The sequence below is a fragment of the Corythoichthys intestinalis genome, chromosome 11 (genome assembly GCF_030265065.1).
Source record: "Corythoichthys intestinalis isolate RoL2023-P3 chromosome 11, ASM3026506v1, whole genome shotgun sequence".
Taxonomy (NCBI): Eukaryota; Metazoa; Chordata; class Actinopteri; order Syngnathiformes; family Syngnathidae; genus Corythoichthys; species Corythoichthys intestinalis.
In genome coordinates, this window is record NC_080405.1 from 37,714,912 (window position 1) to 37,738,812 (window position 23,901).

Below are 23,901 nucleotides of genomic sequence, written 5' to 3' on the forward strand. Positions count from 1 at the left end.
AGCACACAATGACTCAAAAGAGCAATGTTTCCCAATTTCGAACAATGTACTCTCTAACTCTGACAAGTATGCATTAAGAACAAATTCACTCATGTATATGTGAATTAATGTGAGGTATTGCATTATATAATTTTTTTCCCCCCCAATGGTACAAAACCATTACTTTAATTACTGTCTGGTTACGCATTGCTAATGTTAACATGTAATGTTAGACAAGGGATTATACCAATTATACTCATTTAAACATTAGTTAATGCATTTTTAGACAATAGCTAATGTTAAGGGACCATTGTAAAGTGTTAGAATGTAAATTTAATGTTGAAAACCCATTGTGACAATTCATTGCTGAAACAATGTTAATTTAGCATTGATATTGTGTTTTTTCATGTTTGAAACGCAGAGAAACGTTGAACGTTAATCATGAAGTTGCCACTGAAATTATGAGCCTTGCCGAGTGACCCGGAGTATAAAGTTTTATTTCTGTTGCCAGTATATGAAACATGTCAGGTTAAATATTTACAATAAATCGCATCACATACAGGAAAGCAGGAAATAGACGAGAGAGTGCTGGGAATTTCCCCGCTATACTATGAAGTCAAAAGAAATCCTCTGAAACTCCACAAAGAAAATATCTTTCATCCATTTTTAAATAAAATCCAAATAAAGCATGATGTAACACGGAATATATATATGTATATAACATGAGACTTACGGTATGCTGGTGCAGCGTTTGCAGAGCTCATGAGCCTCACAAATGTGAGGTGACATCACAATTTCCAGAAGAGCATGCATCCATACGTTTTGGAGCGCTGTGAGAGTGTCCCAAAGATGTTGATTAACATTGACCTGTGTACTGTGAGCATGAGCCCTGAGGAAATACGTTTCTCCACTGCAATTTCGTCTCAAGACACCCAAACCTATGCAGCAGCGGCTTTATCTATGAATACAGCCAGCGTCTATTTTACATCGGGTTGCTGCGATGAACAGAAAGAGCGCACATTTCACAGTTGCGTATATTCCTTAAATATACAAATGGAACAAGACAGAAGGAGAATCTTGCTGGTGCAGTCTGTCACACAAAGAAGTGGCTGTTCTGCCACCAATGAACGAATCCAATTAGAGTGATGCTTGGGGCAAGACTCCGAAAAAATAATACAACTGTACATTTGTTCGGAAAAGTGTTGTCAAGACAGATGCTTGTTACTCACTCAAACAACCTTCATTGAACCGCTCTGCCCAAAAAAATGCAAAATAGAAAAACAACAAAACATGAGGAGCAGTCATTTCTCATAAGTCAACTAAAAAAGCCCATATAACACACACTATAAATAATAATCATCGATTGCAAAAAAACAAACAAAAAAAAAGTTTAAATGATTCTTAGCGGTGCTTCTTTGTCAGGACATTCACAAACGGTGATTCCTTTCCCTGCAGGTTGCCTCCGGATTTGACGGGGTGTCTGAAGGTGGCCCGTGAGCAAAGAGATCGAACCTTAACGCTTACGAGAACAAGTCACGGGCTGAGAAAAGGGTCCGCGGCAAATGCTCCTGGAGAAGCGATGAGGACTAGCGTGAACCATCAAAAGTAGATCTGCTTGGCGTGTGAGGGATTCTGCTCCATGGGGCAATACGGGCATTTTAACCTGTCCAGACACAAAAACGGAGGACATGAGGGCGACAAAAATCCGAGTTTATGTACCGTAATTTTTAGGGATGCCCCGGTCACATACCCAAAAAAAATTTTTTTTTTGTTTTTATTTGAACAAAAGTTCCAAACATGTTACAGTACTATACTTTTTACAGTACTTACGCTTTTTCCAGGAGTGTTGCAGACTATAAAAGTATATATTTTTGTATCTTTCAGCAATGTCATTGTATTTTAGGATTATTTTGTCACTTTTTAGCCCTTAAAAAGTAACACATACACATATATACATACAGTGCCTTGCAAAAGTATTCGGCCCCCTTGAACCTTGCAACCTTTCGCCACATTTCAGGCTTCAAACATAAAGATATAAAATTTTAATTTTTTGTCAAGAATCAACAACAAGTGGGACACAATCGTGAAGTGGAACAAAATTTATTGGATAATTTAAACTTTTTTGACAAATAAAAAACTGAAAAGTGGGGCGTGCAATATTATTCGGCCCCCTTGCGTTAATACTTTGTAGCGCCACCTTTTGCTCTAATTACAGCTGCAAGTCGCTTGGGGTATGTTTCTATCAGTTTTGCACATGGAGAGACTGACATTCTCGCCCATTCTTCCTTGCAAAACAGCTCAAGCTCAGTGAGGTTGGATGGAGAGTGTTTGTGAACAGCAGTCTTCAGCTCTTTCCACAGATTCTCCATTGGATTCAGGTCTGGACTTTGACTTGGCCATTCTAAGACCTGGATACGTTTATTTTTGAACCATTCCATTGTAGATTTGGCTTTATGTTTTGGATCATTGTCCTGTTGGAAGATAAATCTCCGTCCCAGTCTCAGGTCTTGTGCAGATACCAACAGGTTTTCTTCCAGAATGTTCCTGTATTTGGCTGCATCCATCTTCCCGTCAATTTTAACCATCTTCCCCGTCCCTGCTGAAGAAAAGCAGGCCCAAACCATGATGCTGCCACCACCATGTTTGACAGTGGGGATGGTGTGTTCAGGGTGATGAGCTGTGTTGCTTTTACGCCAAACATATTGTTTTGCATTGTGGCCAAAAAGTTCAATTTTGTTTTCATCTGACCAGAGCACCTTCTTCCACATGTTTGGTGTGTCTCCCAGGTGGCTTGTGGCAAACTTTAAACGAGACTTTTTATGGATATCTTTGAGAAATGGCTTTCTTCTTGCCACTCTTCCATAAAGGCCAGATTTGTGCAGTGTACGACTGATTGTTGTCCTATGGACAGACTCTCCCACCTCAGCTGTAGATCTCTGCAGTTCATCCAGAGTGATCATGGGCCTCTTGGCTGCATCTCTGATCAGTTTTCTCCTTGTTTGAGAAGAAAGTTTGGAAGGACGGCCGGGTCTTGGTAGATTTGCAGTGGTCTGATGCTCCTTCCATTTCAATATGATGGCTTGCACAGTGCTCCTTGAGATGTTTAAAGCTTGGGAAATCTTTTTGTATCCAAATCCGGCTTTAAACTTCTCCACAACAGTATTTCGGACCTGCCTGGTGTGTTCCTTGGTTTTCATAATGCTCTCTGCACCTTAAACAGAACCCTGAGACTATCACAGAGCAGGTGCATTTATACGGAGACTTGATTACACACAGGTGGATTCTATTTATCATCATCGGTCATTTAGGACAACATTGGATCATTCAGAGATCCTCACTGAACTTCTGGAGTGAGTATGCTGCACTGAAAGTAAAGGGGCCGAATAATATTGCACGCCCCACTTTTCAGTTTTTTATTTGTTAAAAAAGTTTAAATTATCCAATAAATGTTGTTCCACTTCACCATTGTGTCCCACTTGTTGTTGATTCTTGACAAAAAAATTAAATTTCATATCTTTATGTTTGAAGCCTGAAATGTGGCGAAAGGTTGCAAGATTCAAGGGGGCCGAATACTTTTGCAAGGCACTGTATATATAAATACACAGGGTTCCTACACGTTTCCTCAAGTTAAATTTATAACTTTTTTAAAAATCCCGATTTTGACCCGAGGCTGCATCTCGTTGTCAATGACTCCTCTGCTCCGTTTATTTATGTATGCTACGTTATTTAATCAAAATGACAAATGACACTTTTGAGGAGGACTTAGACACAAAGAAGTTACATACATCATTTTAAGACCCAGATGTGAAAATACAACACTTTTTCAAGACTTTTTAAGGTATTATTTCCAAATTCATAAATTCAAAGACCCTGTGGGAACCATGTATATAAAATAGGGCTGAATGATACTGGGAAAAAAATAGGGGTGTAACAGTACACAAAAATCTCTGTTCGGTACGTACCTCGGTTTTGAGGTCACGGTTCGGTTCATTTTCGGTACAGTAAGAAAACAAAATGCAAAATATTTATGTGCTAGTTGTTTGTTACACACCTTTGTGCTTTCAACAATAGGAACATTAGCCTATACAAAGCTAGAATTCTGCTCAATAAGTAGCGGGTATTTAAAGATAATCCAACAACAATTTGCCTTTCAGACCCCGCGTATTGGTCAGCTTTCTTTCTGAAAGAAAAAGGGAAAAAAAGTCCTGTGCTAAAGAGAAAAGCAATCCCAATGACAAAGATTTTAACATGTATTTTACAAATGAAATGCCTCAATAAATCTTGTTTTTTTCCTCTTATGAACGGTTTTCAAAAGCTTTATTGGTGGATTTTCTCAAGTTAAAGCGCCACAAAGAAATTAATAAATTTAATTGTGTAAGTATGATCTGTGTATAATTCTTATTATTTAATTACAGGTGTTTTAGCTCATTTCATTTTATTTAAATGGGCTATTATTTATTTTATTATGTGTTTCAGGGGTCGCGTTAACCGAATATTTTCCGTCGTTGACCGATTTTTTAAAACGGTGACGGAAAAAACTGAAGTCCATCCGTCATTTTGACCAGTTGCAATTCACACCCCAGACCACAGGGTGGCGAGTGAGCATATTAATTAGCTATTGTCTCTCTTGATGCATGACGTCGTTGGCCTTACTCTGAAAAAATGTCAAGGCAACTGAGTGTCCGAAGTTTCTTCAAAAAGCCCCAAAACGACGATGGTGTTGATATAAGGTGAAAAAACAGGGACTGCACAAGCGGGCACGCAGTTCAAGTCCATGCGCACCAGGACGAAAGTGTGAGACTACGTTCAGGCCACAGCAGGTGAACTGTTAATTTCATTGTTCCATATGCTTCATATGGTAGGCTACCTACCTACTGGGGCCTCAGTGACGTTTCTTATTCTCGCTATATGATTATACAACTTTAACATTTGTTAATAATACGCTCTGTGTGTAGTATCATCCATCGCTGTTCCTTTTTAAATGGGCACTTATAAGCAAACGCAAGAAGTAACAACGGGAACATTTTTAAACAGGCATTTCACGGGAGAGCATTTCGACTCTTCGGCCAATCATATAGCGAGAGCGAGTGGATAGTGAGGGGACCGCGCGCGGCTCGTAAGTGTCTCTGTCACGTGACTGTCGTAGCCGGTGTAGGCGCTTGAACCTACACCGGTAACGCGCTCGGCCAAATGGACACACAAGTACGGAAGGTGAATTATGCCAAACAAAGGGTCACCACAATGTCATTATCATCATTTGAAAAATTTAAGTGACGGGTAAAAATAGATTTTGACCGGATTTTTATGACCCTGTCAGTCAAAATGACAGACAACGAAAAAGTCTAGCGCAACCTCTGATGTGTTTATATTTTACAAATGTGATGTAGTATTCATTTATATTGTATATTTTATGTTGTATAACTTTAGTTCCTATGTGAATATTAGTTCCTACTTGTTTTGTTGTGGTAGGAGGGTTTTGTATTGAACACGGGGCCGTGTTGGTTATTATCATAGCAGAGAAGACAGCAGTAATTCAAAAAAGACAAGTCAACTGTGCCCCGATCTACCACTCAAGAGATCTGATGGACTCAAAAAGTGGGTTACGATTAGGCCTGAACGATATTGGAAAAAACTATTGTCGCGATTTTTTTTAGGTTTGCAATATATTGCGATATTATATTGCGATATTAAAAAAAAAAAAGATCTATCTTTTTTAAAGAAATTTTCACTAAATGACTTGAATAGCTGTTTGGAAATACTTTACATAACACACCGTGACCACAGTGTATTCATATAATACCGTTTAATTTGTTAATGATGAAGATTTCTGTATGAAGGTATCCAGGAAGTCATGTCTGCACAAAATAGATCATTTATTGAATACAATATTTTACACTTCAACAGCAGCAAATACATTAAATGATAAATAAAAGAGCAGGTGCATTAGTCCCCTTAGTTTTTGACAAAATATAACAAATAAAAACTTCTGTAAAATAACAACAAAGTTGTCAACATATTTGAACAAAAATATTAAATATGACAAAAGAGTTCACAAACTATAACAATACATAAAAACCTCAGTTAAACAACAAAGTTGTCAACATATTTGAACTTAAATATTAAATCTGACTAATAAAAGTGCAAGTGCATTAGTCCTCTGAGTTGTTTACACAAAATATAACAATATAAAACTGCAAAACGGCAACAAAGTTGTAAAAATATTTCAACAAAAATATTAAGTATCAAAACTTTATGTGCAGCTGTACTATATATAGTTATTTGAAAAATACGGTTTACAATAAATTTAAATATAAAAGAAACAAACTCAATTGAACTTGTAAATAATTGACCTGAATAACTGCAAATAACTGTGATGAATAACAGAACCATTTTAACTCCCAAATTTCCTGCCTTCCTGATAGCTGTCACATTAAAAGAAGAAAAGACATTCCTTCAGCTGTGTTATGTATTTGTCTGCATATCGTCCACCTTCCTTGCTCAGCAATTCTCAACTGGGTCTCATAGGTTTTTGGCCAAGACTATTAGTTTATCCACTATAGCAGCCTTGAGACAATAACGTTGGCACGTAACAATGTTCCCACCTGTGCTAAAAAGCCTCTGATGGGGAGCTCGTAGCAGGAATGCATAGATACCTGCTTTTTAAATGGTCCCACATGTTTGACAGATTACTTCTTGTTGAGGTAACCATGGCGAGGCACTGTCGACAGGGCTGTTTTTTGTCCCTTATAGTCTTGTTCTTGCCAAAATACTTCCAAAACTCCTTTTGGATACAGTCTTCCTTGCTCCTCCAACGTGTTGATTGCTTGCTTTCACTTTGAGAACGGGCCCTCCTCCCTCCGCTCTGCTGTTCGGCCCCTCCTCCCTCCACTCCGCTGTTGCAGGGGGAGGGGGAGGAGCCGATGACTTGCTGGAGAGAAAGAGAAGCTGTGCGCTTTTTTTTCCCTCTCCTTCCTCAAAACAAACGTTTGTGGATTAAAAAAAATGAAATTAAAAAACTATCGCACGTCCTTGCGATGGGACTATTGCACATGCGCACATCGCGATGGCGATGTTTAAACGATATATCGTTCAGGCCTAACGATTGCATATTAGTTTGAAAGTCGACCGTATTTTTACACGAGTGACTTCCGGTCTGCCCGATCCTAGCTACCGGTAGTAGTATTGACGCAGGAGGGTCGCGTCTCGCGTCAAATAATAAACTCTGCCGTTCTTTTCGCGAGTGTCGTGTTGAGCCGCTTCTGGGACGCGTCTAACACGCGGCCGCACTGCAACTGGTGTGCATTGGCTGATTGACTTTAACGCCCACGTTTCACTGCGTTCTCGCGGCGGCCACGTTGTCGCGCCGTTGACGTTTCTTACTGTCCTACCATGTTGGTCCTCATTATATTAGAGAAGACGGAGTAAATAAAATCTACACAAAGAAACTGTAACCCGATCGACTCACAGCCTCGAAAAGTAAGGGTTACATTATGTCAGAAACTCGTTCGGTACGTCACCTTTCGAACTGAGCACCACGTACCGAAACAGTTCTATACAAATACATGTACCGTTACACCCTTAGAAAAAAATAAAATTGCAATATATGTTGCTAAGGCTCCACATTTACTATTTGCATTGGTTGCGCCTCACTTTTTTCTTCAGGTGTACCATCACTAAATCTAGGCGCAAAGAACTGTGAGGTGGATGTGCTAACCACTGTGCCACCTTCATAATGTGAATTATTTTTTAAACAAGAATAACGTACGAAACACGTTAGTCTTTACCAAGTTCTTCATTGAGCGAGTCCACTCAAATTCGCTCACGCTGCTGAGAACAGCTTCACACTAGAATGAGTTGCCACAGACTGATGTCTAACAAACTAAAAGATGAATGACACATTTGCACCTTTGGTCCTAGTGCTACCGAGCATTCTGTCGCTTGATCAAAGCTAAAAATCAGATCATCGTTAACTTTAAAGAGAATTATAATACCAAGGGCCTGTGAGATGTCAATTGAACCGTTATGTGGCAAGATAACATATTGATAAAGTTAACAAAAAAATAAATCACATTCATGACCAATTATCGAAAACAGATCGAAAATTACGAACATTTCCGAATGTAGCCCGGAAACAGCCGAAAGGGGCTGTGACGTCACAGCCAGGAAACAAAAGGTCGAGGCAGGTGCCATCGTTGTTTATCGACGAGAGAGTTGCGTTCGTGTTTTATCAACAAAAAAACAAAAACAAAAAAAACAAATCGCTAAAATGGTTCAAACCTGTCGTGCTATGTGGTGTACAAATAGCCATTTGTCACAATGTAGTACCCATGAGTTCCCGAACGCGAGAAAAAGAGCTGGAGTACGCAGACAATGAGTAAAGTTAGTCCGTGTAAAGAGGGCTAATTTTGCAGACCCAGCCTCCGGCACGGTTTTGTGTGGTATGCATTTTACACCTGAAAGCTTTTCGAACTATGGACAAATGAAATCAGGTTTTGCTAAGAAATTGCTTCTGAAAGCAGGTGCCCACCATACACGCGCAGCCACTTAATGTCCCGGGATATCAAAAAAGAGGACGATGACTGGCACTGATGAGACCACTTCACCACCCCAGGCAAAGCAAAGGAGGGGAGCAGCCAAGCTCGAAATGGCCAGAGTGAGTACTCTTTTATAATAAAAAACATATCACGCATTGGATATAGGACTGGACACATGTATAAATTATAGCTCGTAAAATATATACAACAAATCCTTTAATCCCATTCATATTTGTGTCTGTTGGCAGAGCGAAAACCTATGATAGCACAATAAATAATAATTATTCTATACATTACTTTATTTTGCGGTCACGGTGTATCAGCTTCACAAAAAGAAATTCAAAACAAACCATTCGCTGTTTCCCACACGATCTGTTGCCGGTGTTTCATCAGTGTGATTGCTCCCCTCAATGATCGTTTCATTAGGCTGCATTTGCTTGGGCTCAAATTGATAACCCAAAACACGAAAGAAAGGTTCATAACTCTCCTAGTCACCATTAGAAGAAAGTTCGTTACGCCGGATTCGTCGCTGCAACTAGAAACAAAATTGTCCGCCATCATCGCCGCCATTCAGTACTTTGTCAGGACTCAAGCACTGAGCCGGGTGTTTCCTAGTTGTGACGTCACGCACACAATATGCTAGATTTCTGAGATCTCAGGCGCCGGTCGTTTCAGCTTGACAATCGATGCAAATTTCTATCATTTTCTTGGTGTTGCGATGTGTGTAATTACACGACGTGGCATGATATGAATCCAAAAGGCATGCGTTTATGGATAAATGATGGAATATTAGCATTTCCCCAGGTGTTTTAATACTCTTTAAGTACCAAACGACAGCTGGGGACCAAGGGAAAAAAAAGTTTGGTCGCAGTGCTAAGCTGGCAGGAGGGAGGGTGAGAGGCTGTACGAGCATGAAGCAGAAAAAAAAAGTTAAAAACCCGATCCTTTTCACCCGATACTGATCGTCTGAGAAATCGCATGATCGGCCCGAGTTCCGATCCCGTGATTGGATTGGGACATCCCTAGTAAATTTCATACTATAACAAAAGTGCTATTTTTTCCTTTCAATTTTTAGGCCAAGCTTCACGTTCAGCTTGGAAAATAAAAAAATAAAAAAAACTTTTATTTTCATTTAATTGCACTGAGTGGCCCGGCACGTCATGATAGTGTTGTAACAACAATCTGCTCTCGTGTGCTCCCACACAAATGCATCCTTAGCTTTGTTTCAGCGTTCCAAAAACTGCGAGAGGGTGAGATTTTTTCCATGCTAATACCAACTTGTTGTCAAATGAAGACTTTTTGTGCCACTACAGAAGAACCTAAAAACCCAATAAAATGTTTGTACCAGTGTTTTTTTGTCAATAATGACGATAACGACGACCAATTTTTTTTCATGACGATGACGAGCTAAAAATGTGGCTTGGGACACAAGAACGTAACGAGACGAATTCCAGGTTTCGTCTGATGAGACGACGACGAGATGAAAATTTCGGTCATATGTTCACAATGTGTGCCACTTTCATATTTTATTTTAGAGTAAGTCAGCTTGCATCGTAGCAGTGTTTGGGTCATGTCACTCATGTGAGATCTGCTGCGCCTCTCCCTCACTCTCCGCACCAGAGTTTAGGATGAGTTTCAAGCTAGGCTGCGCTCCATCTTGCTTGTTTGAAAACACATGGTAAGATTTGTTTTCTTATCATGGCAAGAGAGAATATGCAATGTTGCTTTAGCTTTTAAAGGTCTCGTCGCGTTAGCATAGCATTTGCATTAGCATCAACTTTAATGTGGCAAGCATTCTTTTAAACTGTAGGACAATTTATATATATATATTTTTTACATACTGTTCATGGCTTCTAGATGACTTTAATAAAAAAATAGTGTATTGCTTTTCCTGCCGAGTGTATATTATCAAAGTTGGCGTAGTCCTTGTAGATGCTACAATATGTGCTCGTCTGTCCAAATTCAATCGGAATTGTTGGAAACCTTTATTTTTGGACAAACTTTTGAATTTTACAGACAAAAACCTTTGAGTAACTGTCGACTAAAACTAGACAAACACATTTTGAAATTACTAAAATATGACTAAGACTAATAAGTATTTTCGTCCAAGAGACAAAGACAGAAATTAAAAGGGCTGCAAAAACAAACACCGTTTTGTACCCATTTTTCGTTTTTTTTTTTTTGCCCAACATTGGAATTTTAAGAGAACTTCAATCGCTCCAAGGTTAAAGATCAAGGTAAAGTGGATTTTATTTTTTATTCTTTGTAAATGTATTGACTTTTTTTGTAACATCTATTTAAATATCCCATATTAAGACATGGACACATGCGGCTAATAGGTGTGGCGTAGACATGGTTTTCTTATGAGAGAAATTTGGGCTGTGCTGCGTATAGTCAGATGCGCATTATAGTGAAGATTAACCCTGGGCGATAAAACGAAAGCAATCATTATCGTCTTCTATTTTTTGTCAACAGAAATAATAAAAACATTTGATTCAAGTCGATAGATTTAAACTTATTACATCAGCCGAACAACAGAGGGCGCCGATGTGACGTGAACGCTAGCTTTGAGAGGGTATTCAGTACAGGAGGAAACATTATTGTGACTTGTCACAGTAGTTTTAAAGCCTTACACTGTGGATAAGACTTATTTTTCTGGTTCGCAACCTTTAAAGCAATGGCTGTCTTGTTTGTTTATTTGACAAATTTTTGAAACTGAACATTTTCTTTTGTCTATTTTGTTGACGTTGTCAGACACCTTAAAACTTCATGCACAAAAGACTAACATGTTGCTGAGTGTAAATTAAAATTAGTTTATCTACGGTTATTTAATTTTTTGAGAGTACCATACATGTCTACCTCAGATTTTGTGCAATGTTCCTCGTATTTGTGAAATGCTGTATAGTAGTTTGTCACCACGCATGCGTCTTTTTTCTGGCATTAAAGAATGGTTAAAGCAGGTTTTGCCAACTTTCACTTCGGGGCAAAAATCAGACTTCTAATTTGAAAGAAAAAAATATCGTGATAATTATCGATTTCGACTGATTGGAAAACTATCATGATAAAAAAAAAAGGTCATATTGCCCAGGGTTTGCGCAGACATTATTATACATACAAGCTTCACTTACTTGCCAGCGTTGGTCAGTTTGTTGAGCGCGTCTCTGGAAATAACGTGGCCACAGATGAGCTTCATGGGCGGATTGCTCTCTGAAGTTTGCTGTCGAAGGATGGGGCAGGCGAACACCGAATGGTACCAGCACTTCTTGCCTAAGTCGATTTCAATCTACGTCGCGAGGTCGAAACAGAATACAGATGTCAGCGGATTAGAAACAAAAAGCCAAGACCGCCACAATTAATTGACATTTTATAGTCAGCTAGCATTGAATGATCATATGTTACTGCCATTGACGGGAATTGCTGTCCCAATCCATTTGAAGTGGTAGGGTAGGCAGCGAATGAACGAATGCTGACATCCTCCCAGTTCAAATGAATTGGAGGTCGGCTAGTGATAAATTCAGAACAGATAGGACTAAAACTTACAGGTAGCTCATCTTTGTGAGTCCAGACACCATTGCACTGCCTCTGTTCGATCACCTGCTTGATGTTCATTAGCACGGGCAGAGCCATGCAGCCCGAGGCAAAGCTAAGGGGGGTAAAAAAGCATGGCCTCTGGTATAAAAATCAACAAAAATATCGCGCGGTTGACAGAACTGCCATCAAACAGAGGTGAAGACTTACCTAACACTAAGAGGAGACTCCACAGAGAGGCCCAATAAAGCGCACGCGTCTCTGGTGAAGATATTACAAATCTCCGCCCACTGATTTGTTTCCAGCAAACTACGGTAAGGGGAGTTCTCAATGCCGTGACGCAGGTACACCAGGCTGCCCATTAGGATCTGAATATCTGCACACAAAAATGTGAGGACAACTTACAACCACACTCACTTCCTGTATTTTTCAGACCAACAACAGACAGTCCTTAGGAAAATGCGAGCTATAATAATAACAAAATAAGCTTAAAAGGTGTAAAGTAAGGGTGTAAAGGTGGATGTATTGAACAGTTTCGGTTTTGCATTTCGGTTCACTTGCGTACCGTTTCGGTTTTATGCAATTTTTTTCCTCAGAAATATTACTAGCGTGAGCGGAACAAAAGTCCTGTGGAAGCTTCCGCAGGGAAGCCTTAAGTGTCAGACAATCAGGGTAGTTTGGATTTTATAACCTGTAAAGGCTGAATAGTCCTGTAAATCATAGGCATGACAAATGTTAGAGAGAGATTTGAGCTAAAAGACAGGCAGACTTCACTACTGTTGAGCCAGCCTGTCCCTAGTGGCTGGGGGCGTGGCGACAGGCCGCGGCCGGCTAAAGGCGCTTCCGCCGGTGCCAGCACTGTTGAACACTTTTTTGCTTCCTTGTTAAACTTATGAATGGACAGTGGATACGTGTACCGTGTGTTAATGGAACACGTTGTTTATTCCGCTAGACTCATAAACAACACATGAAGTAATGTTAGGTAGGTCAAATATGTAATGTTTACTCCTTGGTCATGTCAGTCAGTTTAAAATAACATTTAAGAGCTTGTAAAATGAAATGTTTTAATAAATACATCACAGTAGAAGTTCCAGAAGCATATCGCCTAACCTGCAAATTTGAGTTAAATATGCTAATACGTTATCAAGTTACTCCCAAATTCCTTATGACCTCTGTGACCTTTGACCTCACTACCCAAAATTACATCACCTCTTCTATTTTATATTACAGGTAGTCCCCAGGTTACGACGTACCTGACTTAACACGATTTCGACTTTACGACGCCAAAGTCTCGTCCTCCATTCAGTCTCCAGTCGCGTAAACATTCCCTAGTTCTTGCCATGCCTCCTGACCCAGCAGCGTCGCCGCCATCCTGCAGTTCCTGACGGCTTCAGGCCCCACCTACTGTCCTCTCCAGTTCTCATGTGTCTGCCCCCGAGAAGCGCTCTTTTCGGCTTGGGGGAGTCATGACGCCCGTCCCAACCACCGGTTCTTCCCTGTCCGCCTACAATGCGCCTTTTTCGGACTTCCCACTTCCTTGTTCTCATGCTGCTGCAGCTGCTTCTCTCCCATCACAGACTCCTCTTGAGAGTCCTGATCCAGTTTTTTTTTTAGTTCGGACAGCGGGCTCGCGTCCATGAGATCCCGCTTTGCTTTCCACAGCGCCCTTTTCCCTCTACAAAGCAACTCACTCGTGAGTGAAGCCCTAATAGTTTATTTTTATTATTATTAGTCATTCAATATTTAACACAATGTACCTCACAGTATCTTATTTTTTACTTGATCTTATTAATATGATGTATAATACATGCTATTGGACAGTTATTTTGTGTTTAGAGATACTTAAAAGGTCAATTCCGACTCAAGCGGAAATTCGGGTTACATCGCCAGCCTTGGAACGGAACTCGTTAGTAACACGGGGATACTAATGTATCCTGCAAGTTTGACAACAATCCCTTTATTCATTCTTGAGTTATCTTGAACACAACAAAAATACAGAAATATTAAAAATGGCACTGAATACATAACTCCCGTATTCCCTAACTTTCACCTATTGGCGAAGGTAAAAATCAGCAACCTGTGGTGCAAACAAACGACGCCGCTTATATTAGGGATGTCCCGATCGCATATTTTTACACCCGAATGACCCGATTTTGAGAATCTGATGATAGCGAGAAAAAGGTTTTTTTCCAAACATGTTACGCTACTGTACCGTTTACAGTATTCCCTCTTCCGCTTTTTCTTGGAGTGTTGTAGAGTATAAAACATATATATTTTTCTTTTGGAGATGCCATTGTATTTCTGGATTATTTAGTTACTTTTTAGACCATAAAATGCATTACTTATTTATTTATTTTTTCATTAAAAGCCCTATCCTTTTCACCCAATTCTGATCCTTTGAAAAATGGCCCGATTTCCGATCACGTGATCAGATCAGGGACATCGTTAACGGATATTATGAATATTTAAAGCGTAAGCCAATTTTAATAAGTTATACAACAAGGGATGGGCGATCTAGCCCCCCCCAGGAAAAAAAAAGGTACATGTTTTTTTCCCCTTCATATGTTCTAATATCGATTCTTTTAGTAGTCGATTAATTGATGAAATAGAAGTTCATCAATTACATTGCAAAAGATCGCTACCTTAAATGCAATAAATTTTTTTTGCAATGTACTTAACAAATGGTTCAAATACATATTCCCAGAAAAAAACGGCTTACTATAAACTAAATTACAAATGCATTAAAAAACATTAGCTCAAACAAAAACTTGGCAAACGTTGGCCTTAACAGGGAGCAGCTGGATTTAGCTATGTGAAATGAGTTATGTCATATTTATGTTGCCACTACAGGGCAGTGTATCCACCCAAATCAATAAAACTAAATGCAAACACTTTCAAAACAAACCATTATAATGCCACTTTAATCAAACGAATACTCGAAGCAGCAAAATTTAAAATCTTTTTTCTAATCGAATTACTCTAGTTAATCGATTAATTGTTGCATCACTATCTCGATTCTATGATAATGTTACCTCTCTGGTGCTGTGAGGCAAAGGGCTGGAAGTGCCTGGCGTACTGAAGTGCCTCCATCTGGTTGCTGATTCCTCCGCTGAGCAAGCTGATGAAGTACAAGCGGTGTAATTTAAACTCTAAACTGCTGTTGAGGTCCAAAAGACGCTGGCGATTTGTCACTGCCCACCTGCAGTTGAGCAAAATTAAAGTTCAATGATGCGCAAAGCTCACTTCTACATTGTTCCTATTAAAAAGGTGACATTTGCTGTTCTTATCACAAAACAAATATATTTTGTTCAATCAGGCAGTTCTGAATGTGATGTGATGTGATGTGTCGCAACATACTCAAGTGCTGGCCTAAGGTTCTGCATTCTCAGTGCTTCAAGGATCCTGTTGAGCTCCAGGAAAGGCTGCTTCATGCTCATATCTATAACTACACCAGACTCCTAGGAACAAAAATGCACTTAAATTATTAAATGGCCATTCATATAAAAAAAAATACCTAAAACAGAAAAAACACAGCGATAGAGACTGAATTGTTTACCTGACAAAGATCTTCTGCTACACTGAGCATGCCTTGTCTGTACAGGTGCTCCACTATGGTTTCACTCAAGTGTTTTTGCCTCTCTGGAGTGTCCCACACAGTTTCTGCAACCACAGCACTGATCTCTGCATCAAAGTTCTGTAAAAGCATAACACAAATGAAGTATTTATTTTTATAAGCTTAATTAACCACTGTCGCTTACCCTGTCGATGGCTTTTCCCACTTTGGAAACGCTGCCGTGAATGTCCTTATGTCGAGAGGCTAGCATCTGCACTTCCTCTTTGATATTTTTACAACACTGTGCCATTGTCTGACACATGACGGCAATATCTCCCTCTTGGACTCCAACAGAAGAGAAATACAGTTCACAATTAGAACAAAAAGACCAATAATGTATTCAGCGGGGTGTAGTTATCCTCACCAAATTGATGCACTTGTCCTCTCATCTCACAGACGCTGGCAAGAAGATCGTTTAGCCTCTCCTCGGACTGGTGGCCGTAAATGACGAAGCGATGGAGGACTTTCTCCAACTCTCGCTCGACACACCCGCACTGTTCCATGGTTTGCACCACCTAAAAAAAGAACAATGGAGGAAACTGGTTTCAAATCTTAGGATGTCTTTGATTGACATAAATTATTTTAAGAAGTTAACATGTCTAGGGCTGCCCCTATCGATAATTTAGTAGTCGATGAACTAGTTAGTTCGAAAAATCGAGTAATCGGATCAGGAACATAATCAAAAAACATGAGCTGAGTCTCAAACCGTATAAAAAACGTAAATGATACAACAGACCAATTGGCTAACTTACATAGCAAAAGTCCGCTAGCTTAAATGCTATAAAATGCTAACTTTTTTTTTTTTTTTAAACAATGCTCTTAACAAATGGTTCAAGCACATACTCCCACAAAAAACGGCTAAATATTCCTATACACTAAACTTCGAAGGCATTAAAAAAAGCATTAGCTCAAACAAAAACTTAGTTTAATTTGGTCTTAACAGGGAGCAGCTAGATTTAGCCATGTGAAATAAGTTATGTCATATTAACTGTTCCCACTAGAGGGCAGTGTATCCACCCAAATCTCTAAAACTACATGCAAACACTTTCAAAACAAACCATTACACTTCAAACCACTTTAAGCCACTTTAAACAAATACTTGAAGCAGCAAAATTTAATGCGAATCTTTTTTCTAATTGAGTCACTTGAGTTAATCGATTAATCGTTGCACCACTAAACATGTCAAATCTAACCCGACACTGTGACAACAATCCCCAATCTGAATATGGTTGTCACTTATTAAATGGGTTCTTCAAAAATGACATTTTTTTCCGGAATTAACCCTTTCATGTACAAATTCTGATTTTTTTTTTAACCCTTACAAGGCACTCATTAAATTCATTGGCTGCCAGTGACGAACTTTAAGTCCAGCCCATTTTGAATGGGAGGGTTCATCCGCCCTTACCAGTGAAAATAGATTGGACGTCTAGCAATGAAACATGAGCATTCAAAGCCAGTCTTCCCAGTTTAAACGAGCTGGATATCTATTGCCATCAGTGGCATGCAATGAATTAAACACTAAGAAAAAAAGAAAAAAAAAGAATCAACTTTTGAGTGTTACTTGGGGCCATAGTCAGTGTATAATTCAGTCGTTTTCCCTTTTTAATTATAAAAAAATAAACAAATACAATAATGAGTATATATTATATATTAAGGGTGTAATGGTACATGTATTCGTATTGAACCTTTTCGGTACTTGGGGCTCGGTCGGAACGGAGGCGTACCGAACGAGTTTCGGACGTAATGTAACCCTTGTTTTTCCAGGCTGTGAGTCGATCGGGTTACAGTTGCTTTGTGTAGATTATATTTACTCCGTCTTCTCTAATATAATGAGGACCAACATGGTAGGACAGTAAGACACGTCAACGGCGCGACAACGTGGCCGCCGCGAGAACGCAGTAAAACGTGGCCGTTAAAGTCAATCAGCCAATGCACACCAGTCGCAGTGCGGCCGTGTTTTAGACACGTCCCAGAGGCGGCTCAACGCCATGCACACAAAAAGAACGGTAGAGTGTATTATTTGATGCTTGACGCGGCCCTCCAGCGTCAATACTACTGGCTAGTAGACCGGGCAGACAGGAAATCACTCGTGTAAAAATACGGTGGATCCGGTCGATTTTCAAACTAATATGCAAACCCACTTTTTGAGTCCATCAGATCTCTTGAGTGGTAGATCGGGGCACAGTTGACTTGTCTTTGTTGATTTACAGTTGTCTTCTCTGCTATAATAATAACCAACACTGCCCCGTGTTCAATACAAAACCCTCATACCACAACAAAACAAGTAGGAACTAATATTCCCATAGGAAGTTATACAACATAAAATATACAATATAAATGAATACTACATCACATTTGTAAAATACAAACACATAATACAATCAATAATGACCCATTTAAATAAAATTGAAATGAGCTAAAACACTTGTAATTAAATAATAAGAAAAATACAGTGGTACCTCTACATACGATCGCTTCGACACACGAACTTTTCGACATCCGACGTAAAATTTGACTCGCCATTTGTTTCTACATCCGACGACATGCTCGAAATACGACGACAATGGCAGCACCGCAGACGAATGCACGGCGGATTTTCTTGTGTGACAAATCAACACTGGTTTCAGAAAAGGTTGGTACAGGTGGTGAAACAAGGAAAAAGTTGACGCTTACCTTCTAAATGAAGATGCAAATGACAGAAAAATATGAGCGTAGGGTGGGCATCCGTGAAATGGCTCAACAATACATCTCCACGGTCCTCCTCCGACCATCGTTCGCCAGTCTTTATAAGTTAAGCTGACAATTCTTATTGTGGTAACATCTCCAGAGAAATCGCCAACTTCGCCACGTTTTTATCATTTATTTCACAACTTATTCAAAACAAAAACACCTTCTGTCTGCCGCAATTGACGGTGTTCTCAAGAAAACATTCAAAGTGAAAGTGAAACTCAAGCTCACCGGTCTGTCTCTGGCATGTCAGCCCCGCGGTGCGTTCAGGGTCAGCAAAAAACGTCCGCCACATTAGAACCCGATTCGTTACATTAATACAGGAATTATTATTATTATTATTCCGATTTTGATTTATAATTTATTTGTTTTGCTATGTGTAATTGCCATTTGTAATAGTACCAGCAGTATTTTTTAAGGATTTAGTGAAGGTTTTTGGGCTGTGGAACGAATTAATGGAATTATAATGTATTCCTATGGGAAAATCCTGCTCGACGTATGACCATTTCGACTTACAAACAAGGTCCTGGAACGGATTAACTTCGTATGTAGAGGTACCACTGTACACAGATCCTGCTTACACAATTAAATTTATTCATTTCTGTGTGGCGCTTTAACTTGAGAAAATCCACCAATAAAGCTTTTGAAAACAGTTGATAAGAAAAAACAACTCATTGAGGCATTTCATTTGTAAAATACATGTTAAAATCTTTGTCATTGGGATTGCTTTTCTCTTTAGCACAGGACTTCTTTTTTCTTCTTTCTTTCAGAAAGAAAGCTGACCAATACGCGGGGTCTGAAAGGCAAATTGTTGTTGGATTATTATCTTTAAATACCCGCTACTTTTTGAGCAGAATTCTAGCTTTGTATAGGCAACTGTTCCTATTGTTGAAAGCACAAAAGTGTGTCATAAACAACTAGCACATTTATATTTTGCATTTTGTTTTCTTACTGTACCAAAAATGAACCGAACCGTGACCTCAAAACCGAGGTACGTACTGAACCGAGATGTTTGTGTACCGTTACACCCCTAATATATATATATATAAATTAGGGCTGTCAAATGATTAAAATTTTCAATCAATCTAATTACAGCTTAAAAATTAATTAATCGAAATTAATCGTAATTAGGGCTGCAGCTATCGAATATTTTAGTAATCGAGTAATCGACTGAAAATTCTATCGATTAATCGAGTAATCGGATAAAACAAATATATTTTTAGGTGAAGAGCAATTATAAATATACATGAGAAAACAAGACATTTCATCTAATCTTGAACCATTTTCAGTCAATCAATGTCTTTATTTTCGATGTATATTGTTGAAAACAGCCAGCAATTGCATCTCAGATGTAACTAGAATTAAAAAAAGACAAATTCACTGCTTTCACTCAAAAAACCTTTAGATCTTATTAAAAAATATATATATTTATACCTAAAAATGCCATTACGCTTGATAACACACATCACTTAAAAGTTAGGATTTTTTCCCACCTGTTTCAATTGAATTTCTATTTGTGTCAAGCCATTTTTAAGTTCTAGTTAAGTTTTACGCTACTCTAAACTGTAAGTCCTGATAGGATTTTGTGTTTTTTCAGTGTTCAAGATAAATGTATGATACAGGCTGTATTGGAGCACATTAGGGACCAGTGCTACTTGGCGTTTTATCCAGCAATGACTACTAAGCTAAAATTGATAGTTAGCATTATTGAGTTTTTATTTTACACCCTTATCACTCCACAAAGCTATGTTATGTTAAAACCTGTATGTAAGACACGTTAGCCACGCATCGAAAGTGGTCATAATTAATAGAAACCTAGCCCTCCGCAGGGCTAACGTTACGTGAGCTAGTGACTAAGACAGTAACGTTAATCTTATTTTTTAGCGCTTAGCGCTCTTTATTAGCGCTTAGCGCTCTACTGCTTTAAGATGGCCGCTCTTTATCAACGCTGCCCAGACGCAGCCGAGTCTATCACATTGCATCTAGTTCAACATACATGTGATCTCTATGAGACTCCTCTGATGCTAACTGCTACCAACTTAACATCATGCGGGCTAGTTTTTAGCAACGTCGGCGTAGTTTGGAGCGGCTGTCGGCTGCGGAAATGTTTTTTATATTTTTTTATTGCTTCTTCCTCTACGCACGTGACGTCAGCGCGTTGTCCCGCATTAAAAGTAGTCCAAGCGAAACGTGATGCTTAGAGCTGTCAAAATAAACGATTACTCGAGGTGAATGAAATTACTCGGATCAGTTTTTAAACTCGAGTTACTCGAGTTGCTCGAGTATTCGTTTCAGCTCTAATCGTAATTAATCGCAATTCACACCATCTATAAAATATGCCATATTTTTCTGTAAATTATTGTTGAAATGAAAAGATGACACAAGATGGATATATACATTCAACATACTGTAAATAAGTACTGTATTTGTTTATTACAACAATAGATCAACAAGATGGCATTAACATTATCAACATTCTGTTACAGCGATCCATGGAAAGACTTGTAGTTCTTAAAAGAAATGTTAGTGCAAGTTATAGAAATTTTATATTAAAACCCCTCCTAATGTTTTTGTTTTAATAAAATTTGTAAAATTTTCAATCAAAAAATAAACTAGTAGCCCGCCATTGTTGATGTCAATAAGTACACAATGCTCATGGGTGCTTAAGCCCATAAAATCAGTCGCACCCAAGCGCCAGCAGAAGGGCGACAAAACTCCCAAAAACACAAGTAATAAGTTGGCATTGCACTGTGCTGTCATTTTAATCTGTTTGAGCGGGGCATGTGCGTTAATTGGGTCAAATATTTTAACGTGATTAATTTAAAAAATTAAATACCACAAGGTAACGCGATAATTTTGACAGCCCTAATATAAATAAATACACACATACACACCCACACAGGTGTTTTACTGCCATAAAACATTCCCTTTACCGTGTTAATAAAATGTTATTCTTGTTATAAAAAAATTCAGTGGGAGAGCAACATGTTAAAAAAAAAATTTGAACATTTGTTTTTCGGAACTCTATAAAATGTGAACCGTTTTATGTAGTTTTTGTTCTATTTTGCACAGCAACAGTTGCTGCCGTTAATCCACTTTTCAATGCAAAAAAAAAAAAAAAAAAGTCAAATGGCATTTAGTTTAAATTGAGATACATGCCTCTGTTTTCATAAATTTTAAAAGGCAATATGTTGCCATCGTTGTGCCATATGTTGTATCGGATCGTCACACAGGTATCAGGATACGGATCGGATCGTGACAAAAACGGATCGTCCCAGCCCTACAACCAACCCGAACTCGTATTTTTGGTTAAAAGCTAAACCAACTGCTAGCAAGCAACTGGCTAGCTAGAGTGACTGTAGTTTTGTTCACATATTTTTTTAATGGCAACACTTAAATGACTAGAAAACTATTGTGTAAAAGCTCATAAAAGGAATAGAGAAGACCTTAAAATTTTGAAATTGACCTTGAAAAAAATAACTGCTTCTTACTTCAAAGAGATGCGTATTGGCACAATTCTAGGTTTGCACCTATCATAGCTATCGAATATTTTAGTAATCGAGTACTCGACTGAAAATTCGATCCATTAATCAAGTAATCGGATAAAACATTTTTTAGGTACAGAGCAATTATAAATATACATGACACAACAAAACATTTCACCTATTTTTGAACCATTTTCAGACTATCAATGTCTTTATTTTCGATGTACATTGTTGAAAACAGCCCACAATTGCATCTAATATGGGGAAAAAAAACAACAACAAATTCACGGCTTTCACTCAAAAAACTTCTAGATCTTATTAAAAGAAAAAAAAAATCATATTTCTTACCTAAAATGTCATTATGCTTGATAACACACATCACTTAGGCATTTTTTCCCACGTGTTTCAACTGAATTTCCATTTGTGTCAAGCTATTTTGAAGTTCTAGTTAAGTTTTAAATTAGTCTAAATTGTAAGCTCTGATAGGATTTTGATATTTTTGGAGTGTTCAAAATAAATGTATGATACCTGCTGTATTGGAGCACATTAGGCACCAGTGCTACTAGGTGTTTTATTCAGCAATGACTACTGAGCTAAAACTGACAGTTAGCTTTATCGTGGTTTTTATTTTAAACTCTCATCATTATACAGCGCTGTGTTTTTTTTTCAGATTAAATAAAGCCTGTATGTAAGACACGTTAGCCACGCATTGACAGTGGTCATAATTAATAGAAACCTAGCCCTCCGCAGGGCTAACGTTATGTTAGCAAGGTATAGTAATTTTAATCTTATTTATTAGTGCTGAGAAGTCTACTGCTTTAAGATGGCGGCTGTTTACCAACGCCAGCAAGTCTGTCATTTCACATCTAGTTCTATATACATCTGCTAACGCCGCCGAGTCTGTCATGTTGCATCTAGTTCCATATACATGCAATATGTATGAGACGCATCAGACGCTACCTACTACCACCGTAGCATCATGCGGGCGTAGTTTGTAGAAACATTGGCATAGTTTGTAGCGGCTGTCGACTGCAATCAGGTATTATTGCTTCTTCCTCTACAGACGTGATGTCAGTGCGCTGTCCCGCATTAAAAGTAGTCCGTGCAAAACATGATGCTTAGAGCTGACTAAATTAAACAATTCCCTGAGGCGAATAAAATTACTCGGATCAATTTTCGAGTTACTACAGTTTTCGTTTCAGCTCTACACAATTTGTAATCATTTCAGTACTGATATTGCACAACACCACCCTCGGGTTATCCGTATTATAGCAAGTGACAACCAAGACGTGTGACAACCAACCTCGTTCTCCCCTATGCTAAAAAAACACCTATAGCTAGGCCTTATCAGTGTTGAACCACAGACTTTTTTAGGCCTTCTGTTTAAGGTGGAAAAGCGCTATATAAGTATAACACCAACACCACCACCACACCAACCAGAAAAAATAAGAAAAACCTAATTTTATCATCAAATAATCGATGAAATGGTCAACACTGTATTCAGTGTGCCTCGAAATGCTTTCACACTGTTTCTATAAGGACCACATCCCGGTATGACCTATTGTTTTGCAAATACTTGCGTGAAGGCTTAACACAATTTTGGCCGGCGTTAACGCAAGCTATATTAAGATTAGGTTGTGTTGTACACCAAGTGTAACGTGACATCGGGTGGCATCCCGAAAATATGTATTTCGCCGGAAAAAGTGCTCAAAAACAGGGTAAACCACCTGATTCGAGTTAGCCGGCTGCTAACAGTCTTGACAAGGCCCAAATTGTCTCAGGAAAGAAGTACAACGCATCTAGTGTTGTTATTTAGTTCTCTCCCACAATGTTTGAAAAATACTAAGCCGTGACATTATATTAGTACAGGCTTAAATGAAAGTCACTTACCCTAGCTCGATTAGTTAGCAAACATTAGCGTCAGCCGCTTGCCTGCGTTGATTGATATAGCTGTCTGAATGCAGATATTTCCGGTTCCGGTGTCTCATCACTACTTCAAAATAAAAGTCTGGAATTTGGCACTTCCTACTTCTCT

At 38.7% G+C, this 23,901-nt stretch overlaps 1 protein-coding gene across 3 annotated transcripts; it reads right to left on the bottom strand.

Annotated features, from left to right (window-relative positions):
• Nucleotides 1-460: 460 nt before the first annotated feature.
• On the bottom strand, nt 461-23,868 carry rmnd5b (required for meiotic nuclear division 5 homolog B). Of its 3 annotated transcripts, none has more exons than XM_057851052.1 (10): nt 23,757-23,868; nt 16,018-16,169; nt 15,800-15,941; nt 15,598-15,735; nt 15,399-15,499; nt 15,074-15,240; nt 12,252-12,417; nt 12,054-12,156; nt 11,642-11,796; nt 461-1,642 (listed from the first exon to the last, which is right to left on the bottom strand). In XM_057851052.1, the coding sequence occupies exons 2-10, from the start codon at nt 16,155-16,157 to the stop codon at nt 1,579-1,581; spliced, it is 1,176 nt and encodes a 391-aa protein (XP_057707035.1). In that variant the 5' UTR covers nt 16,158-16,169; nt 23,757-23,868; the 3' UTR covers nt 461-1,578. The 3 variants fall into 3 exon arrangements, with proteins under 3 accessions (XP_057707035.1, XP_057707037.1, XP_057707036.1); XM_057851054.1 differs by lacking the exon at nt 23,757-23,868 and adding an exon at nt 23,594-23,718 and having other exon boundaries at nt 15,800-15,933; nt 16,019-16,169; XM_057851053.1 differs by lacking the exon at nt 23,757-23,868 and adding an exon at nt 23,594-23,717 and having other exon boundaries at nt 15,800-15,939; nt 16,019-16,169.
• Nucleotides 23,869-23,901: the final 33 nt, after the last annotated feature.